This window comes from Triturus cristatus, chromosome 3_2, assembly GCF_964204655.1.
Source record: "Triturus cristatus chromosome 3_2, aTriCri1.1, whole genome shotgun sequence".
NCBI lineage: Eukaryota > Metazoa > Chordata > Amphibia > Caudata > Salamandridae > Triturus > Triturus cristatus.
The window spans coordinates 654,535,548-654,554,281 of record NC_140584.1 but is presented as its reverse complement, the minus strand read 5'-3'; the positions used below and the strand labels follow the sequence as shown (position 1 = coordinate 654,554,281).

Sequence of the window (18,734 nt, the reverse complement as noted above, 5' to 3'; positions counted from 1 at the left end):
AAGTTTCTGCGCTCCTGCCTTCTCTATACAGCGCAAACATGGTCTCCCTGCTGAAGCTGTGGAAGAAGCCCACATCACTGAGTTCTTACAGACCAGTAGCGATCTTAAATACCGATTATAAAAATCCTGGCAAAAATCATGGGCAATAGACTCGCACCCTGCACCCCGTCATTGATCTATATAGATCAGAATGGGTTTGTCCTGGCTCTTAGCACCTCTCTTAACCTTTGTCGCTACTTTCAAGTCGCTAAGTATGCCCCGTTTGATTGGCCTCTCTCAGGCTGCTTGGTACTGGACCTTGAGTGGGCATTCAATTCTCTCGAATGGGACTACCTGTTTGCTGCCTTAGCTAAATTTGGCATAGGACCTTTCTTTATAGGACTAGTCCAGCTATTATATAGGCATTTAACTGTCTGGCTCAAAACAGGCCCCTACATTTCTGAAGCCATAGCACTGGGGCGCGGGACTAGGAAGGGATGCCCGCTGTCTCCCCGCTCTTTTCTTTGGCGGTGGAGCCTTTGGCGGCGACCATTCAGACCGGGGGGGACATGGGGATCCCTATGGAGGATGCCATCCATACAATATCCTTGTATGCCGATGACAAACTGTTATCTCAGGGACTTACATGCTATTGCCCCTTCGTTTGATCTGATGCTGTCGGAATTCGCTTCGGTGTCGTGTCAGGCCCGTGTGTTAATGTCTCAAAATCAATACGGTTCCCTTTTACAGGAAGCACTCCAGGCCCGAGCTACTAACTAAATTGCGAACTGCTAACATGGTGTGTTGGCACTTTCTGCTACCTAAGGGAACACATATACTGCAATAAAGCGGACCTGCTTGATGGTAACTTTACCAGAGTGGTGACTGCCATCCGGTCTCAGATCTCCTTCTGGAGGACTCTACTGCTATCCGTCTCAGGCAGAATCGCACTTGCTAAGATGGTGATCTTGCCTTGGCTCATTTACTATTTCACAAGTTGCCCCCTTTACCTACCTCCTGCCTTTTTCGGGAAGTTGGGAAACACAGAGGTTTCAATTGGGGGGCGTCCAGATATTTTTATTTATTTATTTATGTCATTTGTAAAGCGCTTGAATCACCCCGGGTGGGGTATCTCCCCACTGCGGACGAAAAGGGAGAAAGCTGAGTGGATTTAGAAGAGTGTTGTTTTCAGTTTTTTTCTAAAAGACAGGTAGTTATTGCAGAGCCGGATGTCCAGAGGTAGCTGATTCCAAAGTTGGGGGGCAAGGTGGGAGAATGATTTGCCTCCCAATCTGGTTTGTTTAATCCTTGGCATGGTAAGGAGACCTTTTCCTTGGGAACGGAGGGTACGTGAAGGGGAGTATCTAACTAGTTTGTCCGCCAAATATGTTGGTCCCATATGGTTGAGGCCTTTGAACACCAGACAGCAGATTTTGAACTGGATCCTCTTACGTATTGGTAACCAGTGTAGTTTACAGAGTAGAGGAAGAGAGGGTGTCGGTGGGGGGCACTAGCTATCAGGCGAGCTACCGTGTTCTGGACTACCTGTAGGCTGTTCAGGGAGGACCCCTTTGCGGCAATAAGTAGGGCATTGCTGAAGTCCAGACGGCTGAGTACTAAAGCATGTACCAAAGTTTTCCGAGTGGAGGAAGGGAGAAAATGGAATACTCTACGGAGTAGGCCAAGAGCATGGAAGCATGCACGTTTAGTTGAATTTATGTGCTCATCCAGATTGAGTTTGCTGTCAATTAGGACCCCAAGGTTTTTTACCACTGGTTTCGGGGAAGGGGGGGGGGCTAGTTCTTCGGGCCACCAGCTTGGTGCCCAGCTAGTAATTGCATCCTTGAACAGCATTATTTCAGTTTTCCCTGCATTGAGCTGTAGGAAGTTATTGCTCATCCATGATGTTATACTTTTCATGCCTTCAGAGAAGATATTTTTGGAGTTGGGAGAATCTTTATCAAAAGAGAGGAGAAGCTGAGTATCGTCGGCGTAAGAGAGTGGAGTGAATCCAATGTTTCTCAGGAGAGTGGCCAGGGGAGCTACATACACATCAAAGAGGGAGGGACTGAGGCAGGAGCCTTGAGGAACTCCCTTTGTGACTGAGGTGGTCTTAGCACTGAAAGGGCCCAAGCTTACTGTTTGGGTTCTTCCTTTAAGGAAGTTCCTTAGCCAATCCAGAGCCGTGTCCTGTATTCCTATGATTTGTAATCTTTCTAATAAAATCTGGTGTGAAATGGTATCGAATGCAGCGGACAGGTCGAGCAGTATGAGAATTACTGCTCGGCCCGCGTCCGTCTGCATTCGAATGTTATCAATGACATTGACTAAAGCTGATTCTGTGCTGTGTCGAGGCCGAAATCCTGATTGTGTGTGGTCAAGACAGCCGGAAGATTCAATGAATGCGGACAAGTGGGTGTTGATATGTTTTTCTAGCAGTTTACTGTGTAAGGGGAGTAATGAAATTGGGCGATAATTGGATATCACATTTGGAGCAAGTTTATTGTTCTTCCTTATAGGCATGATCTGTGCTGCCTTCCAGTCATCGGGTAGCTTGCCTTCCTCGATGGATTTGTTGAGGATATGACAGAGGGCTGTAGCCAGTTCCCCTGCTAAACATTTTGAAATTTTGGCTGGAATGAGGTCCTTGGGGGAACCTGACTTGGCAGATCTTAGGAGCGATTCAGTTTCTTGAGTTGTGAGCAGAGGGAATTTTTGAAGGATGAGTGTGGGGGAAGGAGGGGAGGCTAATGTGATGTGCTGGTTATGGTACGTAGTAGTGGTAGTTATTTTGTTATATATATCATTTATTTTCTGTGAGAAGTGATTGGCTATGTTGTCACAAAGTGCCTGAGTGGGTTCCTCTTCTGGGTTGCAGGCTTTGGGGTTAATGAGGGAGTTGAGTACTTGAAAAAGGACTTTGGGAGTGTTGTCTGTAGTCTTTAAAAGATTGCCTATGTGGTTTTTCCGAGCGAATTTTATGTTTTTATGATAGGAGTCCAATGCTAATTTGTATTTGCCTTTATCCAAAAGGTCTTGGGTTTTGCGCCATAGACTTTCAAATTTTTTGCAGTGGCTTTTTTCTGCCCGGAGGTCTTCGGTGTACCAAGGGGCTTGAGTGCGTTTAGTGGTAGCCGAGGAGTGTTTCAGGGGATTATGGCATCTATAGTAGATTTAATTGAGTTTTGGAGGGTGGTTATACATGTATCCAGTGATTCAGAGGCAGAATATTGAGGGGGAATGAATGTGTCACGGAATAGTGTGGAGGTTAATTTGTACCATTGTCTGTATTCTCGTGATAGTGAGTTATTTATAGGGTCTCCTTCAAGAAGCTCCACCTACCTACCGGGCAAGGTGTCCTTCGTGCCTCTAATTTTGACCACTATTAGTTAGCTGTGCAGGTGCAGTGGATTGCCAAATAGCTAGCTTCACACTACCTCGGGGATACGGCCACTACTCTCCTTCCTTTATCGCGCGCGCCCTCCTCCACCTGTTCCACCCATGCACGTGACCTAAACGCATGGAGTCCCTGCTGCTCTCAGTAGCGTATAAATGTTTCAGCCGATGCCTGTTAATTACCCATGTCATACTGCCTTATGCCACCCTCCATACCCTTACAGGGCACTCCCAGGCGCCCGCGTTTTGCTACGGCTGCGGAACTGCATGGTTGGGATGCAGCTGGTATTCAAGACACTGGGGACCTGTTCCACAACGGCACTTTGATCCCGCACATTGGGAGGTGGACCTGAGGCCTTTACCTAACCAGAATGGACGGCTATCCCGGTCAAAATGAATAAATACTTCCATCGCACAGACTCAGCCTGCCCCAGGTGTTGCTCATCCGATGCCGACACTTTCTGGCAATTCTCGAAACTTGCTCCATACTGGAACGAAGTAGCAAATACTCTTTCCTACTGCAGTGGGTGGGACATACCTTTCACCTGGGAGGCTTCACATTCTTCACCTGTTTGGGAGGAGGAGGAAGCACAGAGCCACTTCCCACTTCATAGACCTGGACCTAGCTGTCGCCAAACGCCTAATCACCAAACACAGGAAGGCCCCGGATGCCCCACAGACTGTAGCATGGCGTCGCTCCCTACTTAACTGGGCCTCGGCGGAGGGCATTGGCCTGCACAGGGTGAATCTTTTGGGACTCCATAGGTTTCCCTTGGCCACGGAGTGGGAGACTATTCTATCAGAGATGCTGTTATCTGATGGGCTGGCAGGGAGATCCTCGCCAGGGAGAGTCGACACCACAGAGGTGGGGTTGCAAACGGTTGGGACATGCTGATTGCGCCTCCATGTGGATACAGATGTGACTGTTATACATTTGGGTCACTTATGGGGCTGGTCCCTACACATGAGAGCCACGCTAGGCATGATGCATTGCATGGGTGGGTGCAGGATAGGGGAGGATCTAGCAGCGTTTCCCTTAAAAGTTGTCCCTGCCCTTCCTTCATCTTACTTTGTCCTCATTTGGTTTGTACCCGCCTCCACAGTTCAGGTTTATATGATGACACTAGCAGCGACCACACGCGATATGTGTAAAGTCATGCTTAACATACAATACATATGCCACGCTAGTGGCCACTGGGATGCCATTAACTTGTGCGAGCAGCGCTCTGTCTCACTCCGATAACATATGTTGTATTATCAATGTCGCACTGTTGCATATAATGGAAATGTACTGCATATGCGAGATATGTCTGAAGGCTATGGGCCCGATTCACAGAACTAACTTAAGACAAAATCCTAAACTTACTACCATTTTGGTATTCACAGAAGGCACTTACTCATTTTGGTATTCACAGAAGGCACTTACTCATTTCGGTATTCACAGAAGTTAGGAGTCCTAACTTTAGGACTCCTAAATGCCTTCTGTGAATACCGAAAGTCTTAAAATTAGGATTTTCTTAGTTTAGTAGTAGTATAGTTAGGACTCCTAACTTTAGGACTCCTAAATGCCTTCTGTGAATACCGAAAGTCTTAAAATTAGGACTTTTCTCAATTTAGTAGTAGTAAAGTTAGGACTCCTAACTTTAGGACTCCTAAATGCCTTCTATGAATACCGAAAGCCTTACAATTAGGATTTTTCTCAGTTTAGTAGTAGTAAAGTTAGGAGTCCTAACTTTAGGGCTCCTAAACTGAGAAAAATCCTAATTTTAAGACTTTCGGTATTCACAGAAGGCATTTAGGAGTCCTAAAGTTAGGACTCCTAACTTCTGTGAATACCGAAGTGAGTAAGTGTCTTCTGTGAATACCAAAATGGTAGTAAGTTTAGGATTTTGTCTTAAGTTAGTTCTGTGAATCGGGCCCTATGTAGCTGTTGAATAAGGAAAAATAACAATAAGCAGATTTAAACAAAAAAACAAAAGGGACACAAAGCAATACAGTGTTGATAAATTTGGCCTTCTGCATTTACATTTACCATCCCACCATTGTCTTTCTTTAAATTGAGGAAACAAGTACTTCCTTTCTCTGGTAGAAATGAGGTTGGAGCTCACTGCCATTCAGTTGTTGCAATTTTTCAACTTAAAGAACTCGTTGGTCATTGGGATGTGCACTTTATCTGTTTAAATCTACTGTCTCTGTAGTTTATGAATAGTCGTGGTAGGGGAGTGCTCCAATGAGAGCTTGATTCATACACCATGTGTGTGGTCCCCAGTGTGCAACATCGAGGGGCCCAGGCTTCAGTCTTTTGCCTTCACTGTTCATGCCTCTGGGTCATACTTTATGTATTATGGAGGGAAATTGAGAGTGTTGCTATGATTCCCCTCTCATTAAGTCCCACAATATTGTATGTGAATTGCCAGATAGATCTCAGCCAGCATCAGCTTGTGCTGATAATCTATCCTGCTATGAGAGGAAGGGCAACAGTGCTTCATAACGCTGACATGCAATGTTATTTTCTACAAGGTTCTTCCCTATGAAGTGTCACAATTTCAACTTCGGCCCATTTGTGTACCCATCATTTCCATTGGTTCAGAGGTGGGGTTGTGAGAGGTTTCCAGGCCATAATCAGCAATCTTTTGTCAAGTGGATGTGCACGGGCTATAGATCTAGTCCTTGTGTTTTTTTAGCCCTGGGTTGCATGAACTAGCTTAGTAGGCAGCCTCTCGGTGTGCACATGTTCATTATCCCTTCAAGCCCCCTAAATAGTGTCTAGGTCCAAGGAAGCTCTCTATAATATGATAAACCTCAGTGCCTGTAAGCATCTATAGCCTGTCAATGGGATTCTCTTGGATATATTGTTGTGTTTGGTAGTTAAAAAAGTATGAAGTTGGAAATTAAACTGTATTATGAGTGTATATATGTATTCATGTCCACATTCTGTCTTGTCAGGGTCCCCATGTTGTTTTCTGGTCATTTAGGTTAGTTTTGGTCATGTGCTTTAGGGCTTTGCAGAACAAAATCACAAGTCTTTTCCTGTGTACTATTGTGTATATATACTGTAACAACTGGTGTTTGTGGCTCATTGTCTATCCCACCCCACTTAATGTAGCCTCTGGCAGTTACAAGAGAAGGATGCTTATCTACTTGTCGAAGGAAGGTTATTTCTCATATTAATCTTCTTTATTTTCTTCTCCTGGCCAGCTGCACTATTAAGCGACCTTGGCTCACTGGAGTGTCTTCCACACACATGCTCCAGTTAGCTGGGTATTGTGCAGGTATTCATAGGATCATGTTGCCTTCTACTAACAATCACGGTGTAACTCCGTCCTAATGAAGACAGATAAACGTCCTTTTTCTCCTCAAGTCACTGAAGTATTTTCACATAGGATTCATACACTTCAACAGTCCGGATGGAAAGTAGCAAATTAGTAGGGCTACTTTCTTACTCAAATATCCTTTCCTGTTCTGATGTAGAGGCCTCGTAGTGAAGGCGTTGTGCCAAATAATGGCTTAAGTGTTTGTCCTCCTCTGGTGGTCGAAGTGCATCTCAGGGTCATCGTACAGTTTTCCTCAGCTGCAAAGCCAAGTGTAACCGGTCAAAATAGTATTGACTGGTCCTGGTATTTTGTGGATTGTAGATCAAACAAAATTCCCCATTTGCTGCCATTTTCTAGAAGACCAGCAATAAACAAATGGGAATAATAAATCCTAACTATAGTTTACCAACATATCTCCCGACTGGAGTTAACAATAGAAAATGTATACCTAAGGGCACAATATGTTTGTAAAGGCTATTTGAGATACGATATTTCTGCCTGATGATGTTTTTGGTAACAATATTATGACATACTACTTAGAGAAAAGCATGTGGGCTAGTCACCTACCACAATTCTGTCCGTAGAGTGGGTTTTGAGTAGGCTACCCTTTGAGGGAAAAGTATCTGGCTGGAAATACTCAGCCTTCCTAAAGGAGAGTCACCATCCTATGCATTCACTGTCAAAATGGAACCAAAGTGTACACCTTCTTGTGTAAACCACATACACATCAACACACATCTTCCACATAAGATGCAGGCAAGCAAACTAATTTATGAGGATTTGATGGATCTTTAAGTAAGCAATGCCAGTGAGAATCCTCTGTCTCGACATGTAGAGAAGTGTGGCTCAGGGGTTAGAGGCGGCAGACCCGGAAGCTGAGATCGGTCCTGGACCAGGGTTCAATTCCCCACCTCGGCGGGTCTTGGGCTAAAAATTCCACGGACTCGATAATTCTCGCCCCGGTGCCTCCTCGACTCACGGGTTCGCACTCTGCGACTCTGGGCAATAGCTTGCTTAATCTCCACAACGGCCCCTCGCGGCGGGATGCCTGACTTTCACCTTGTGGATACCCTGCTATCTCACAGGGGAATACCAGGGCGGGTTCCCTAAGCAAGCGCCGGGAAACCCACAGCGGGTAGCTGTGCGCTATATAAGCTCAACTACATTTACATACACATTTACATGTAGAAACAAAGGCCTATGACCTCCACTACGAAGCCATTGCCACCACTTCCATTTATAACATAGTCTGAGTTGATGAGGCTGTAGCAACTGGATGGGGGAGTAAACATAGGGTGACTCTGGCCGATCAAGCACTGCATGAATTGCAAACAGTAACAAAAAAAGATGGCATTCTTTCAATGGATTTGCATGATTACGTTTACTAGAGGAAGAAGGTTGTATGATAGAGGCACACATGGCTAAACCAATCGTGCATCTAGCGCGCAGCCCGAACCACGAATGCATCTTAACCATGCATTCCATTACTATGCATCCCTTTACCATGCAATTTCTTTGTAACGGCATGAATGGTAACGGGGTATGCATGGTTATTTTGCGACTACTCCACCCCATGCCCCCGCCCTAAGTCCTAAATTACAAACTCCCTACTTGCCCCTTCCCACCCTGAGGCCCTAAACGTGCCCTGAAAACTACCCCTGTCCCTTCCCTGAGGCCTAAAATCCTGCCCCTTAACATACACTACCCCGCCCCCATGCTATCCCTAAAACTACCCCAACACCTTTCACTGCCTTGATGCCTAAAACCCTACCCCCAATTAAAAAAACTATTCCCCCCTGCCCTGAGCCCTAAAACCGCCTCATTCCTAAAAACCTCCCTCCAAACCTAGCCCTTAAAACTACCCCAACCCCTTCCGCTAAGCCCTGAACCCTAAAAACGTGACCCCTTCTTAAAAGAACCTGACCCCCTCCCTGAGCCCCAAAACCCTGCCCCCTTGCTAAAAGTACCCCGACTACCCCCCCCCCCCCAAAGTGACCCCCAGACCCGGCTCCAGCCCCACTTACCTGTCTGCACCTGGAGCTTCCTGTTTTGATGCTTCTTCCTGAGTACCCGCCCATCCTGAACAGTACAGCGCTATCTGCCCTAAACACGCATATGCATTGGTTAAGGCAGATGCGTTGTTCCGGCAAGTGTTGTTACGCTTGTGGTGTTCTGGGACGCGTCGCTCTGCCCGTTTGTTTCAGATGTTTCTTAAGGAAAATAAAGGGCTAGCTAGAAAATTGGACACAGTAGGAATGCACAGCTTTAATAAACTGCAACAGATTTTCATCAAAACGTCTTTATTTTGAAACTTTATACAGTCTTTGGTGGCGGTTGGGAAGACAGGCAGCATGCCAAGTATATGGGTCTTGAGGGCAGCAGGATGCCTGGAATGGTCGTTTGGGAGGGAGTAACCAACTCAGCTATCCCAAAAAGAATAAAAAGATGAAAAACTGTTACATTTTAATCACTGTATTTGCCACAAAAATGCTGCAATAAATACAATTGTGTGCCACAAAATCTTCATTTCTTTTGCTTCAAAATGTTTTAAATCAATGTTGCAAAATCTGGGGGGGGGGGGGATCTGATAATCGTATTGTATTGTACCATTTATTTTATTTTGCAGAGTTTTATATGGCCAAACTTGACCCGAATCGGGTTTCAGAGCGCTTTACATAGCACCAGTTGCGTTAAATGAGGACACATTCATTTTTTGTTAGGCACAGGGAGATTAAGTGATTTGCCCAAAATAACAAGATGTCCAGCATCATGGCCAAGATTCGAACCCAATTCCCCAGATTCGAGGTCTGCCGCCATAGCCGTTAGGCCAACTCCTCTCTTACTACCCCTACTTGGTATGCAGTATCTAGCAAGATGTTGGATGATAAAGTGTATGTGACAGACAAGCAAGTTTATAGTTTTCAGCATACTGGTAGCTTAGAAACAGCTCTGCAGCTTTATGTTATTTCATGTAATGTAGTGTGCTTATCTGGTTACTGCACTGTGTTGTCCAATGTGAGATTTTATGTACAGTGTGGTCCTGAGCTGGCATGGTTGGAGAGAGAGAGAAGGAAAGAGATCTCCTGGGATAGAGTTTTATTATTATCATTTTACATCTGAGTGTCTATGGATGTATAGATATATAGAATGTATAAAAGCGGTCTGCTTGTGTAGATAGTTAGGACCTGCAGTTAATGAACTATATTAGAGTCCTCCAAAATTGTCTAGTAATGTGTGACAGATCTCTTCAGTTATCCCATGCCTTTATATATGGTGCTGTTTGGCTGTACAATGCTGGGAATGACCTAGCCTTGTAACAGATATGTCTTATGTGAATTTAATAGGTCCAAGTTAATATTTGTTGCTGACCGTGCCATATTACGTTTTTTTTTTATTATTGTGGGCCATCACTTATATATATGGAAGTACATAACTAAATAATGACACAGCAAATCATAGGTCAGCCCTTCTATTTGCTTACCTGCATAATGAAAGTAGTTTGCTGGTTCAGTTGTTTGCAATTCATGGGCTGTTAACTGAGGATTGTGCTTGAGGGTACAACTGTTTTCTGGGCGGTGTTGCAAGGATGCTGGTGGTGCAGTTATCCAGGAAACAGGCAGGTTTTCAACGCCTTTGGAAGTGTTTATGGTCCTGCGCGCTTCTAATATTGGCTGGTAATCAGTTCCAAACCTTGACGCCTTGTACTAAAAAAGCAGATTTTTTATTGTAAGGTGGTATGATGATAAGTGGTGCAAGCCAGAGCTCAGTGTTCTGTTTGGTTTGTATTGCTTGAATTTAACTTATAGGTATCTTTTTAGTATCTTTTTCCTTGGGAGGCTTTGTGGACAAAGCATAGAAGCTGGTGTGCTAGGGAGCTGGCCGGTTGCCTATTCAGGAACGTTTGTTATTATATTTTCAAGTATCGGTCCTGTTGGTTCTTGTGAGCTTGTACTGTCCTCTTTCAGGTCGTGTAAAATATGTCTGGCTTCTATTTCAGTATTATTAGGGGATGCTTATGTTCCCTAACACTTTCAAATGCTTAATTTTTAGTAGTAGCCCTCTACTACTAAATATTAGTAACATGCATTTGAATGACATTTGGTGCACTTCCAGGGTGTTTTCTCACTGGAGTTGCTCTCCTTACTATAAGTATTTCCTCTATAATTTAATAACAGCTTATAGAGATTGGTACATTGTGAAAGCTTTTTTTGCGTTTGCAAATGGGACGATTCTGAGAATCGGCCTGTTTGTGACTGCAAAATACCTTCATACTTGTCATTTGATGAATTTTGCTGTTTAAAACATTTTGTTTGTGAGTTTTACAGTATAAAAATATATAATATTTAAAAAATATATATATACATATACACACACACACACACTTATATATCTATATATAATGTGTTTAATTGTATTTGTTTTAACATTTGTACATTGCAGCTTCATTTTTAAACATGCCTTCAGAAGTTGTTTTTACTTTGTTTTGTTGGTTGATATTTGCTTTGCAGGCCTTCTTATTCTTTTCAGCAGTTTGTTTGTTGCAGTCTATTGAGAGGAAGAAATGTCTGAGATGTGTTGGTTTATTTTATAATTTATTCGGGAATTTGTTTGGTTTATTTGATAAAGTATAGTAGAGTGTTATTTAATTTTACTTTAATTTTTGTTTGGTGCTTTAATTACAATACTAACTTTCAATGTGGTCCTTCTGTAATTCAGATAATTTGGTGTCCATGCATGGAATTCATCTTAATGTTGCAGAAATAAATATTATAGGTTTAAATATTTGTTATCTTAACATAGTCTCAAATAGCTGTCATTTATCCTTGAACTTACTTAGCAGTATTTAGTCATTTGTAGAAGTGTTGAAGTGTTTCTTTATAGGTTTGCGGTTAGCAGAGTGACACAGTCCTGCTGTAATTTTACTTTAGGAGGATTTTGTTGTGCATTTCTGGGGCCTTTTATCTATTTTTTTAAATTGGAATACTGTTTTTATTTGGATCTGTTTTTAAGTTTATTTTAAAAGGTTAGTTGGAGACTAATTTAATTTTCTTTTTCTGAGCCATTTATGTAAACACTAAATATTGTTTTGTTATAATTTTATTGTATATTACTTTTATTTTGACTTATTTATAATATTATATACATGTTTAATTTACTATTGTTTGTTTTATTTGGAATTATGTTGATTTTATGTTATTTGTGATTTTGTTTCTTCAGTTTTAATGTGTAGCCAATATTTTTTTATTTTGTATTTTTGTTTACAATATTATATTTTAGATATTTGTTCTGAAATTTTTTTGTCATCGATATTTGTGTCTTTACTGTTTAATTATAGGGTTGCAATATTAAGTTGTTTGATATTGCTTTCCTCAGTATAATACCATACCACCATCACAGGAGAGGTCATGTCATCTTAGGAAGATCTAGGTTTTTACACACTTTCTGATTTCTAGATGATATTCACCAATTCCTATTTTTGCCAGAATAGACTTCCAGAGCATAGCTACTTTTAAAGAGAGTGAGGTCCCATTAATAACTCTCTTCTCTGCATATTCAGCTGTGGTGCCAGCCAGGTGGTGTTCTCATTCGTGATTATCTTTTGAGCTATACTTGGATGAAAGCTGGGCATTTGCCATTGATGATCAAAGGATGATGCACATGAGTCTTAGAAGTTGACTGTTTTTCAATGGGTAGCCACTCAAGAGATTCTAGCACTGGAAAGATGTGCTCATGTATACCTGAAGTCTCTAACAAGTTGCTCAGTGTTACAACTAGCCCACAAACACCCTTGAAGTAGCTATCCGCGGTGAAGCCAAGCCCAATACCTTATTCAGAGAATCTTTGTAAATAAAAGAAAACCGCACTGCTCACCTCAAGATCCTTACAGTGATGGCCAGACGAAACAATCGCATGGCCTCATGATAGCATTCAAACTCACACTTTATCTGCCATTTGACCATGTGTCTCCACTCGCAATTTAGCTAAGTCGCAAGGAATTTGGCACCATTTTGGAGCCTGGGCCCATATAGGGTGTTCTGGTGGTAATTCCCAGAGCAAAAGATCAAATGATGCACCATAAGTTTATTAGATTGGCGTTGGTCCTCCCGAGAAGGAGAGTGGCGATGGGCTGGATGTGTACCCATATTTCCCAGCTACCCCAGTGATGCAGAGATGTGCTAGAATGGGTGAGGTTGGAATGAAAACAAATCAAAATGACTAGAAGGGACTCATAAAATCTGTGTAATGCTATTTTATCTCACCACACTGTTTTTATTTCTCCGTTTCTTGGTTCTAGTCATTTCACAGTATTAAATCTTTCTAGGTTCCTCGCTATGACATAAAACTGATGGAGCAACTTTTGTTGTATCAATGTATGCTTTCATGGGGGTGGGGGGTCCATCTTTGGACTGTCTGCATATTATGTTCTACTGTTAATAATTCAAATAATTAACAGGTCCATTTTCAGAGTTCTCCCTCCCAATAGAGGATCATAATTATTTTCACGCTGTGCAAGATATTGCTGGCCATGAATGCTACCTTACCTATACATCAGAGCGCTAAGGCATGCAGAGCAAAATGCATGTTTCTTAGCATCAGGTGCCAGCCCAAACACAGCCTAGAGATATTTGACTTACTTCAGACTCACAAGCTGGCAGCATTCTTTTTTTTAACTAAAGATGGAGAATCCTCAGCACCCAATGTGGTTTCCATTCCTACCTGTCTGGCCTTCATTCTATGCCTCGAGCTCTCACGATGACCCTCCATTCATATTAAATCGAATCGTCATTGACATTAGGTTTCACGAGCCACAGTTTTATGAATTATAACCATGTATATAGTAACATACACAGATCTCTCGAAAAACATTGTTTTTATGGCCTTATTGGATCCGTTCTCTGTTCACTTGGTACGGGTTTATTCACTGTGTGCACCTTGTCTGAGCATCAAGCACTTTCATAGCAATCACATTTCTAAGTTGTTTTCCAGTTACCGCTCATCATTCTTACAACTTGAAATATACCTGTTTTTTGCTTTCTGTCTTTATTTACTTTTAACATTGTAGCATGGATTGTCATAAAGATTCTTCTTTTCATTGTTCTACACAATGACAATTCCAGTTGCAGAATAGTATCATTCAGCAGGTGAAAAGGGAGAATCGTGTTCTCATTTGCTACCAGTAATAGTTAATGCGCTAGAGCCCATCTTACAAATGTCTTCTAAGCTGATCCTTACTTCTCTGGATGCAAGTTAGTTAAGTAGTGAAGAGTTGAGGTAAGTGGCTTAGTGGCTCTGCTTCTAGGTCTTCCGTTTGATCTTGCTGCCTTTATAAAAAAAAGTTTATAGAAATATGCTTTGAAATAAGGGACCACATGGTGAAATAAATACCTGCTGCTTATCTTTCCAATGATAGATCGAGATTGCTTCCTCTGTCCTATCGTATGTTATTGCATCAACGCTTGTGGTGGTTCCTTTGATGTAAAAAACTATTATGGCACTGGTGAGTCTCAGCCGGCAGTGGAAAGAGATCCCATTAATTGCTGAATTGTTGTGCCAGGATATCTAAGGTTTTGTAAACAAAGACTAGGGGCCTGATTTAGATCTTGCTGGAGGGGATACTCTGTCACAAACGTAAAGGATTTATTACATATTACAAGTGCATTCTATCCCATGTCACTTGTAATATGGAGGACAGAATATCTGTCACGTTTGTGACAGAGTATCCCATCTGCCCTCGGTTATTAAATATGTCACTTTTATAGTACCAGCGGCACTGTATGCTTAAAATGTCTGTTTTGGTCCTGCTATGTTGAGTTCAGTAATTTATGACCAGTAGCTCAATAATATTGGCGACTAAGGCACATACTATAACAAAGACAGAGGTATTGCAAGAATGTACTGCTTCTGAAAGAGAAAATGAATCTGCAAAGATAACATAATTGTAGGATGATAGTTGCACTCTAATGCTCGTATCTTCTATTAATTCAGACACCGCATGTCCTAACTCTATTTTTCCATCAATCATTAACAGCGCATATTTCCTAATTCAAAAATAAATCTAAATGGCTCTGCCTTAGCTGTTGTGTTTATATCCTCTTTTATGTGTAAATGGTGGTTAAGCTTAGTTTCATCATAAAATTGATATGCTATAAATGCTCGAAACTATAAAAAGTGTTATGGAATCACAATTTGTTATAACAGGGAAATTGAAGGAATCAAATGAATAAACAAAACCCTCACTCCGCACTTCATTGGCCTCCTTTAGCATGAAACCATGTATTACTTTCTTGTCTAGCTTTCTACGTATAACCTTCTTATTTTTTAAATTAGGGATTATATTGCGACATTCGACAGCTGGTTCAGTTCATCAAGGAAGCCCATGGAAATGTCTTCCGGAGGGTGGCACTCAGTGCCCTATTGGATAGTGCAGAAAAATTGACACCAGGGAAGAAAAATGAAGACAATGAACATGAGCCCAGACCTTCAGGGAGCAAAAGGTTTGTGATTTGATTTAGTTACGCTCTACCAATATGGTAGCAAAATTAAGGATGTTCTTTAGGGGCCTTAAGGGGGAGTAGGAGAACTGACACTTCCACCCCATTGACTAAAGTTCGGGTTGCTTCAAATGAGTGGGATATGCTCCTAGACAGACACTATTGTTGGCATTTTAAAACTGTTCACTGCTATTTAAAACTACCCAGGATTCCAAACCTGGCGACGGGGAATGATTCAAGCATGTGAATATATGAACGATTCCTGTACCAGAGAACTGGAGTTACAAGTAAGTAACTAATTTCTTCTCTAGACAGTGTTAACAATGAGTGTAGCCATCCACTGCGTCAGATAATTAAGTGCATACATTGCCCTTCTGAGGAGAGCCTAATGTACTTCATGTTTGAAAGCTTCAATTAAACATTCATGAAAAGTTAACAGGCATTCTGTTTCCGGGCCAAGCAATGTGGACCCTTTTCTGTATTTTGTTAAGGCTTCTAAGATTCCCTTTTCATGTAGGTTAGAGGAAGACCGTTTTTGCAATTTCAGAACTATTTTTAGGATCCCTTTTATTTGGTATTTCTCCCAGTGTAGCCTCTCTGGTGATCATGCTTCTATTTTAAGTGAAGGTCCCACATTGCCTTCTGAAAGGGTGTTGAATAGGATTAATGCAGTAACAAAAAATGTTTTTGTGTCTGTATCATTGGCCTTGTGATAATCCTTCCACTCATTTGTCCAGGTACAAAAACATTTTGAAAAAAATTGGTTTAGTAGGCAAATGCCCATTTAGCCAAGGAGAAAGAAGAGAATTGTAAGCAGGTGGTACTGGATGATTCGGATTTATCAAAACACATCATTCATTCAGATCTGGACTTGACAAATTCATTTACCATTGGTCTGGCCTCTTCATTAAAAATGAGAGGTCTTTTCTGGCTGAGGTGTTCTGCTTTTTCATTAGATAGTCAGAAAGGTCTAGAGAATCTGGACAATAAGTCATATCTCTGATGTACCCAGGACTTTCTATACAACCCCATTGTGTAACAGCTGAGTATGCACTGTGTTAGAACGTACACATGGAGCTAAGAGTAGTGGCAGCTGATCTGTAATGACAGAGCTGACCGCTATTTAATTATTAGCAACATTTCCACTGTATGGACCTAGCCAGTGGAGTGCTTCACAGCCAAGATAATGTATAATGTATGAAGGGCAAAAGGGAAATAGGGAGAGTTAGAGGCAACTTATTATTGAGAATGAGCTTAAAAATGTAAAAAGCTTTGGAAGCAAGTCTGCTGTTACAGCTGTTCTTATGGACAATTGATTGTCGATTCGGGGTGATTGGCAGGAGAAGACTACATTTGTTGCTCTAAATGTTTTTAATTCTTTTATTTATTGATATTTTGCGTAGTGCTCAAGAGTCGACTCTTTAATGTTTTTTATTTAATGAATTCCCAGAATCCCAAAACTCAGTAGATGCAATAAGTAGGTGTTCACATTTCTGTCCATCAATATTCAGTTATTTCATAAAATATTACTTAAAGTAATGACTTCACAGCATAGCATGGGTTTCCATTTACACTTTTATTAATTTTATTAAATACCACAAACCATCCCCCAATTTGTTTAAATTCTGTTGTGCTCAATTTCTTTTAAAATACATATTTTCCACGAGATACACTCTCTTCATTTTTACCCATAAATCAAAAAACACTAGCTCTTAAGGTTTCCAGAAATCTGTTATATGTAATTGGGTATCACCTTTGCTGCAAACCTCCACATATGTGCTTCAGCAGAGACCAACCTTATGTGTGTATAACTGCCCTGTAACACCGAATGCGGGTCTAGGTTCACCTTAACACCCACACATGCACCTATTTGAGGAAAAAAGCTGGCTGCCGATATTCCTGTGATGCTGGGCATGGATTCCATGTGTCATGACATTTGGTACGTTGTCTGCATCTATTCTAATTACATTATTGAGGGTTGGCAGGAGTATAACATACCATTCATAATGCAAAAAGCTGCATCCTCTTTAACTTCTCAATAATTTATATTGTATTCACATACTTCTTCCCAAATCTCACAATTGACATTAAGTCGTTTTCCATCTTCTATTTGTGTAGAATTCGATGTACCAGTAGTGCTGCAGTCTCTTTTGTGTTGTTTAGCTACTTTGCCCACATTTCATGTACCCTTCAGGAAGATTTTTTATGTTAATAGTTTACCAACCATATTCCTAGTGTTTCCTACATCTCCTAAACAGAGGTCTTGGAGTCCTCTACCAAATAGATAAAAAGAGAACAAAAACAAACCTCCTTCTACAATATTCTCAATTTTAATTCTTTCCCATGATACGACTTTCCCTTCCTAACCCAGTCCAAAATGTTACCCAACCTGGTCTTGATCTGTAGTTCTCTCTCTGTGGCTCCATATTGTTTAGATTCTCATTCCCACAGTTTTTCTGTCTGTAAAATCGTTGTTCACGGACAAAAAAACAGTAAAATGGTAGTTTGGGCTGGACTGTTCCCACTGGGGCATGGGCAGTACTGATTTGCATATGGCTGGGTCCAATCTGAGGTGGCATGGTGTGCAGAATTATGATGCACTGGGATGCAGCCTCAAATAAGTACCAGTGGCTGAGATTTATTCAAGCATTCCATCCATCACTTTTTTTGTATGCTTCCGTGCGAAGTGGCAGAATGCTGTAACTCAAAGTGAAATCCGCCAATGGCTGAAGTGTGCTAACCCACAGCACCATGAAAATGTGAATGTATACAACAGCATACTAATGGATAAAGCCTGGCTGAAAACCCCTATAATTAACTAAGTTATACACATAACTGTAGAAAAATCGTATTGGTTAATACCAGGCTTAAATAAGCCAATTGGCCTCTTGCATTTGCTCATGCTGTTTTGTAAACAAAATGTAAAACATTCTTACAAACAGAGACTCTTGAACAGACAGACAGAGAGGCTTGCACAGATAGATGGACAGCGAGGCTTAAACAGACAGAAAGGCTTGCACAAACAGGCAGGGAGGCTTGTGCAGACCAACAGAAAGAGAGGCATGCACAGACAGACAGACAGAAAGACTTAGCAGACAGAGGCTTGCAAAGAGAGACAAATGCAAAAAGAACAGATGATGGGGGAATGCTGAATCAATCAAACATTCAGCCCCAGTCACAGATCTTGGTCAAATCCATAGTTTTTTTGCACACCGCGCCATTCCAGTTTAGACCCAGCCATATGCAAATCTGTCTTGACCCTGCTCCCTACGGGAACAGTCCACCCCATACTGCCAGGCCAGGTCCTTCTTGGACCAGAAACAAGCATCCTAGAACCGGTTTTGGGGTTTCACCCCTCATCAGCCAGGAAACCTTGAATCTGGTGGCGTAGCGAGCACAGGACCCACGTCTTGGCATACCCTTCCCACTTAGGGCCTCAAATTCAAAAAGTACAGATGTGGTACAGAATGCTGAATAAATCGAACATTCACCCCCAGTCCCAGATCTGAGTTACATCCATCTGTTTTTTTCATGCCACGCCATTTCAGTTTAG

At 41.8% G+C, this 18,734-nt stretch overlaps 1 protein-coding gene across 1 annotated transcript in view; it reads left to right on the top strand.

The window, feature by feature from the left end:
• Window positions 1-18,734, top strand: part of UNC80 (unc-80 subunit of NALCN channel complex) — a 3,271,126-nt gene that overhangs the window by 918,760 nt on the left and 2,333,632 nt on the right. Inside the window, exon 17 of the mRNA XM_085648598.1 lies at window positions 15,018-15,184. Coding sequence (XP_085504724.1) covers window positions 15,018-15,184 — 167 coding nt within the window. The remainder of the gene's footprint in view (window positions 1-15,017; window positions 15,185-18,734) is intronic.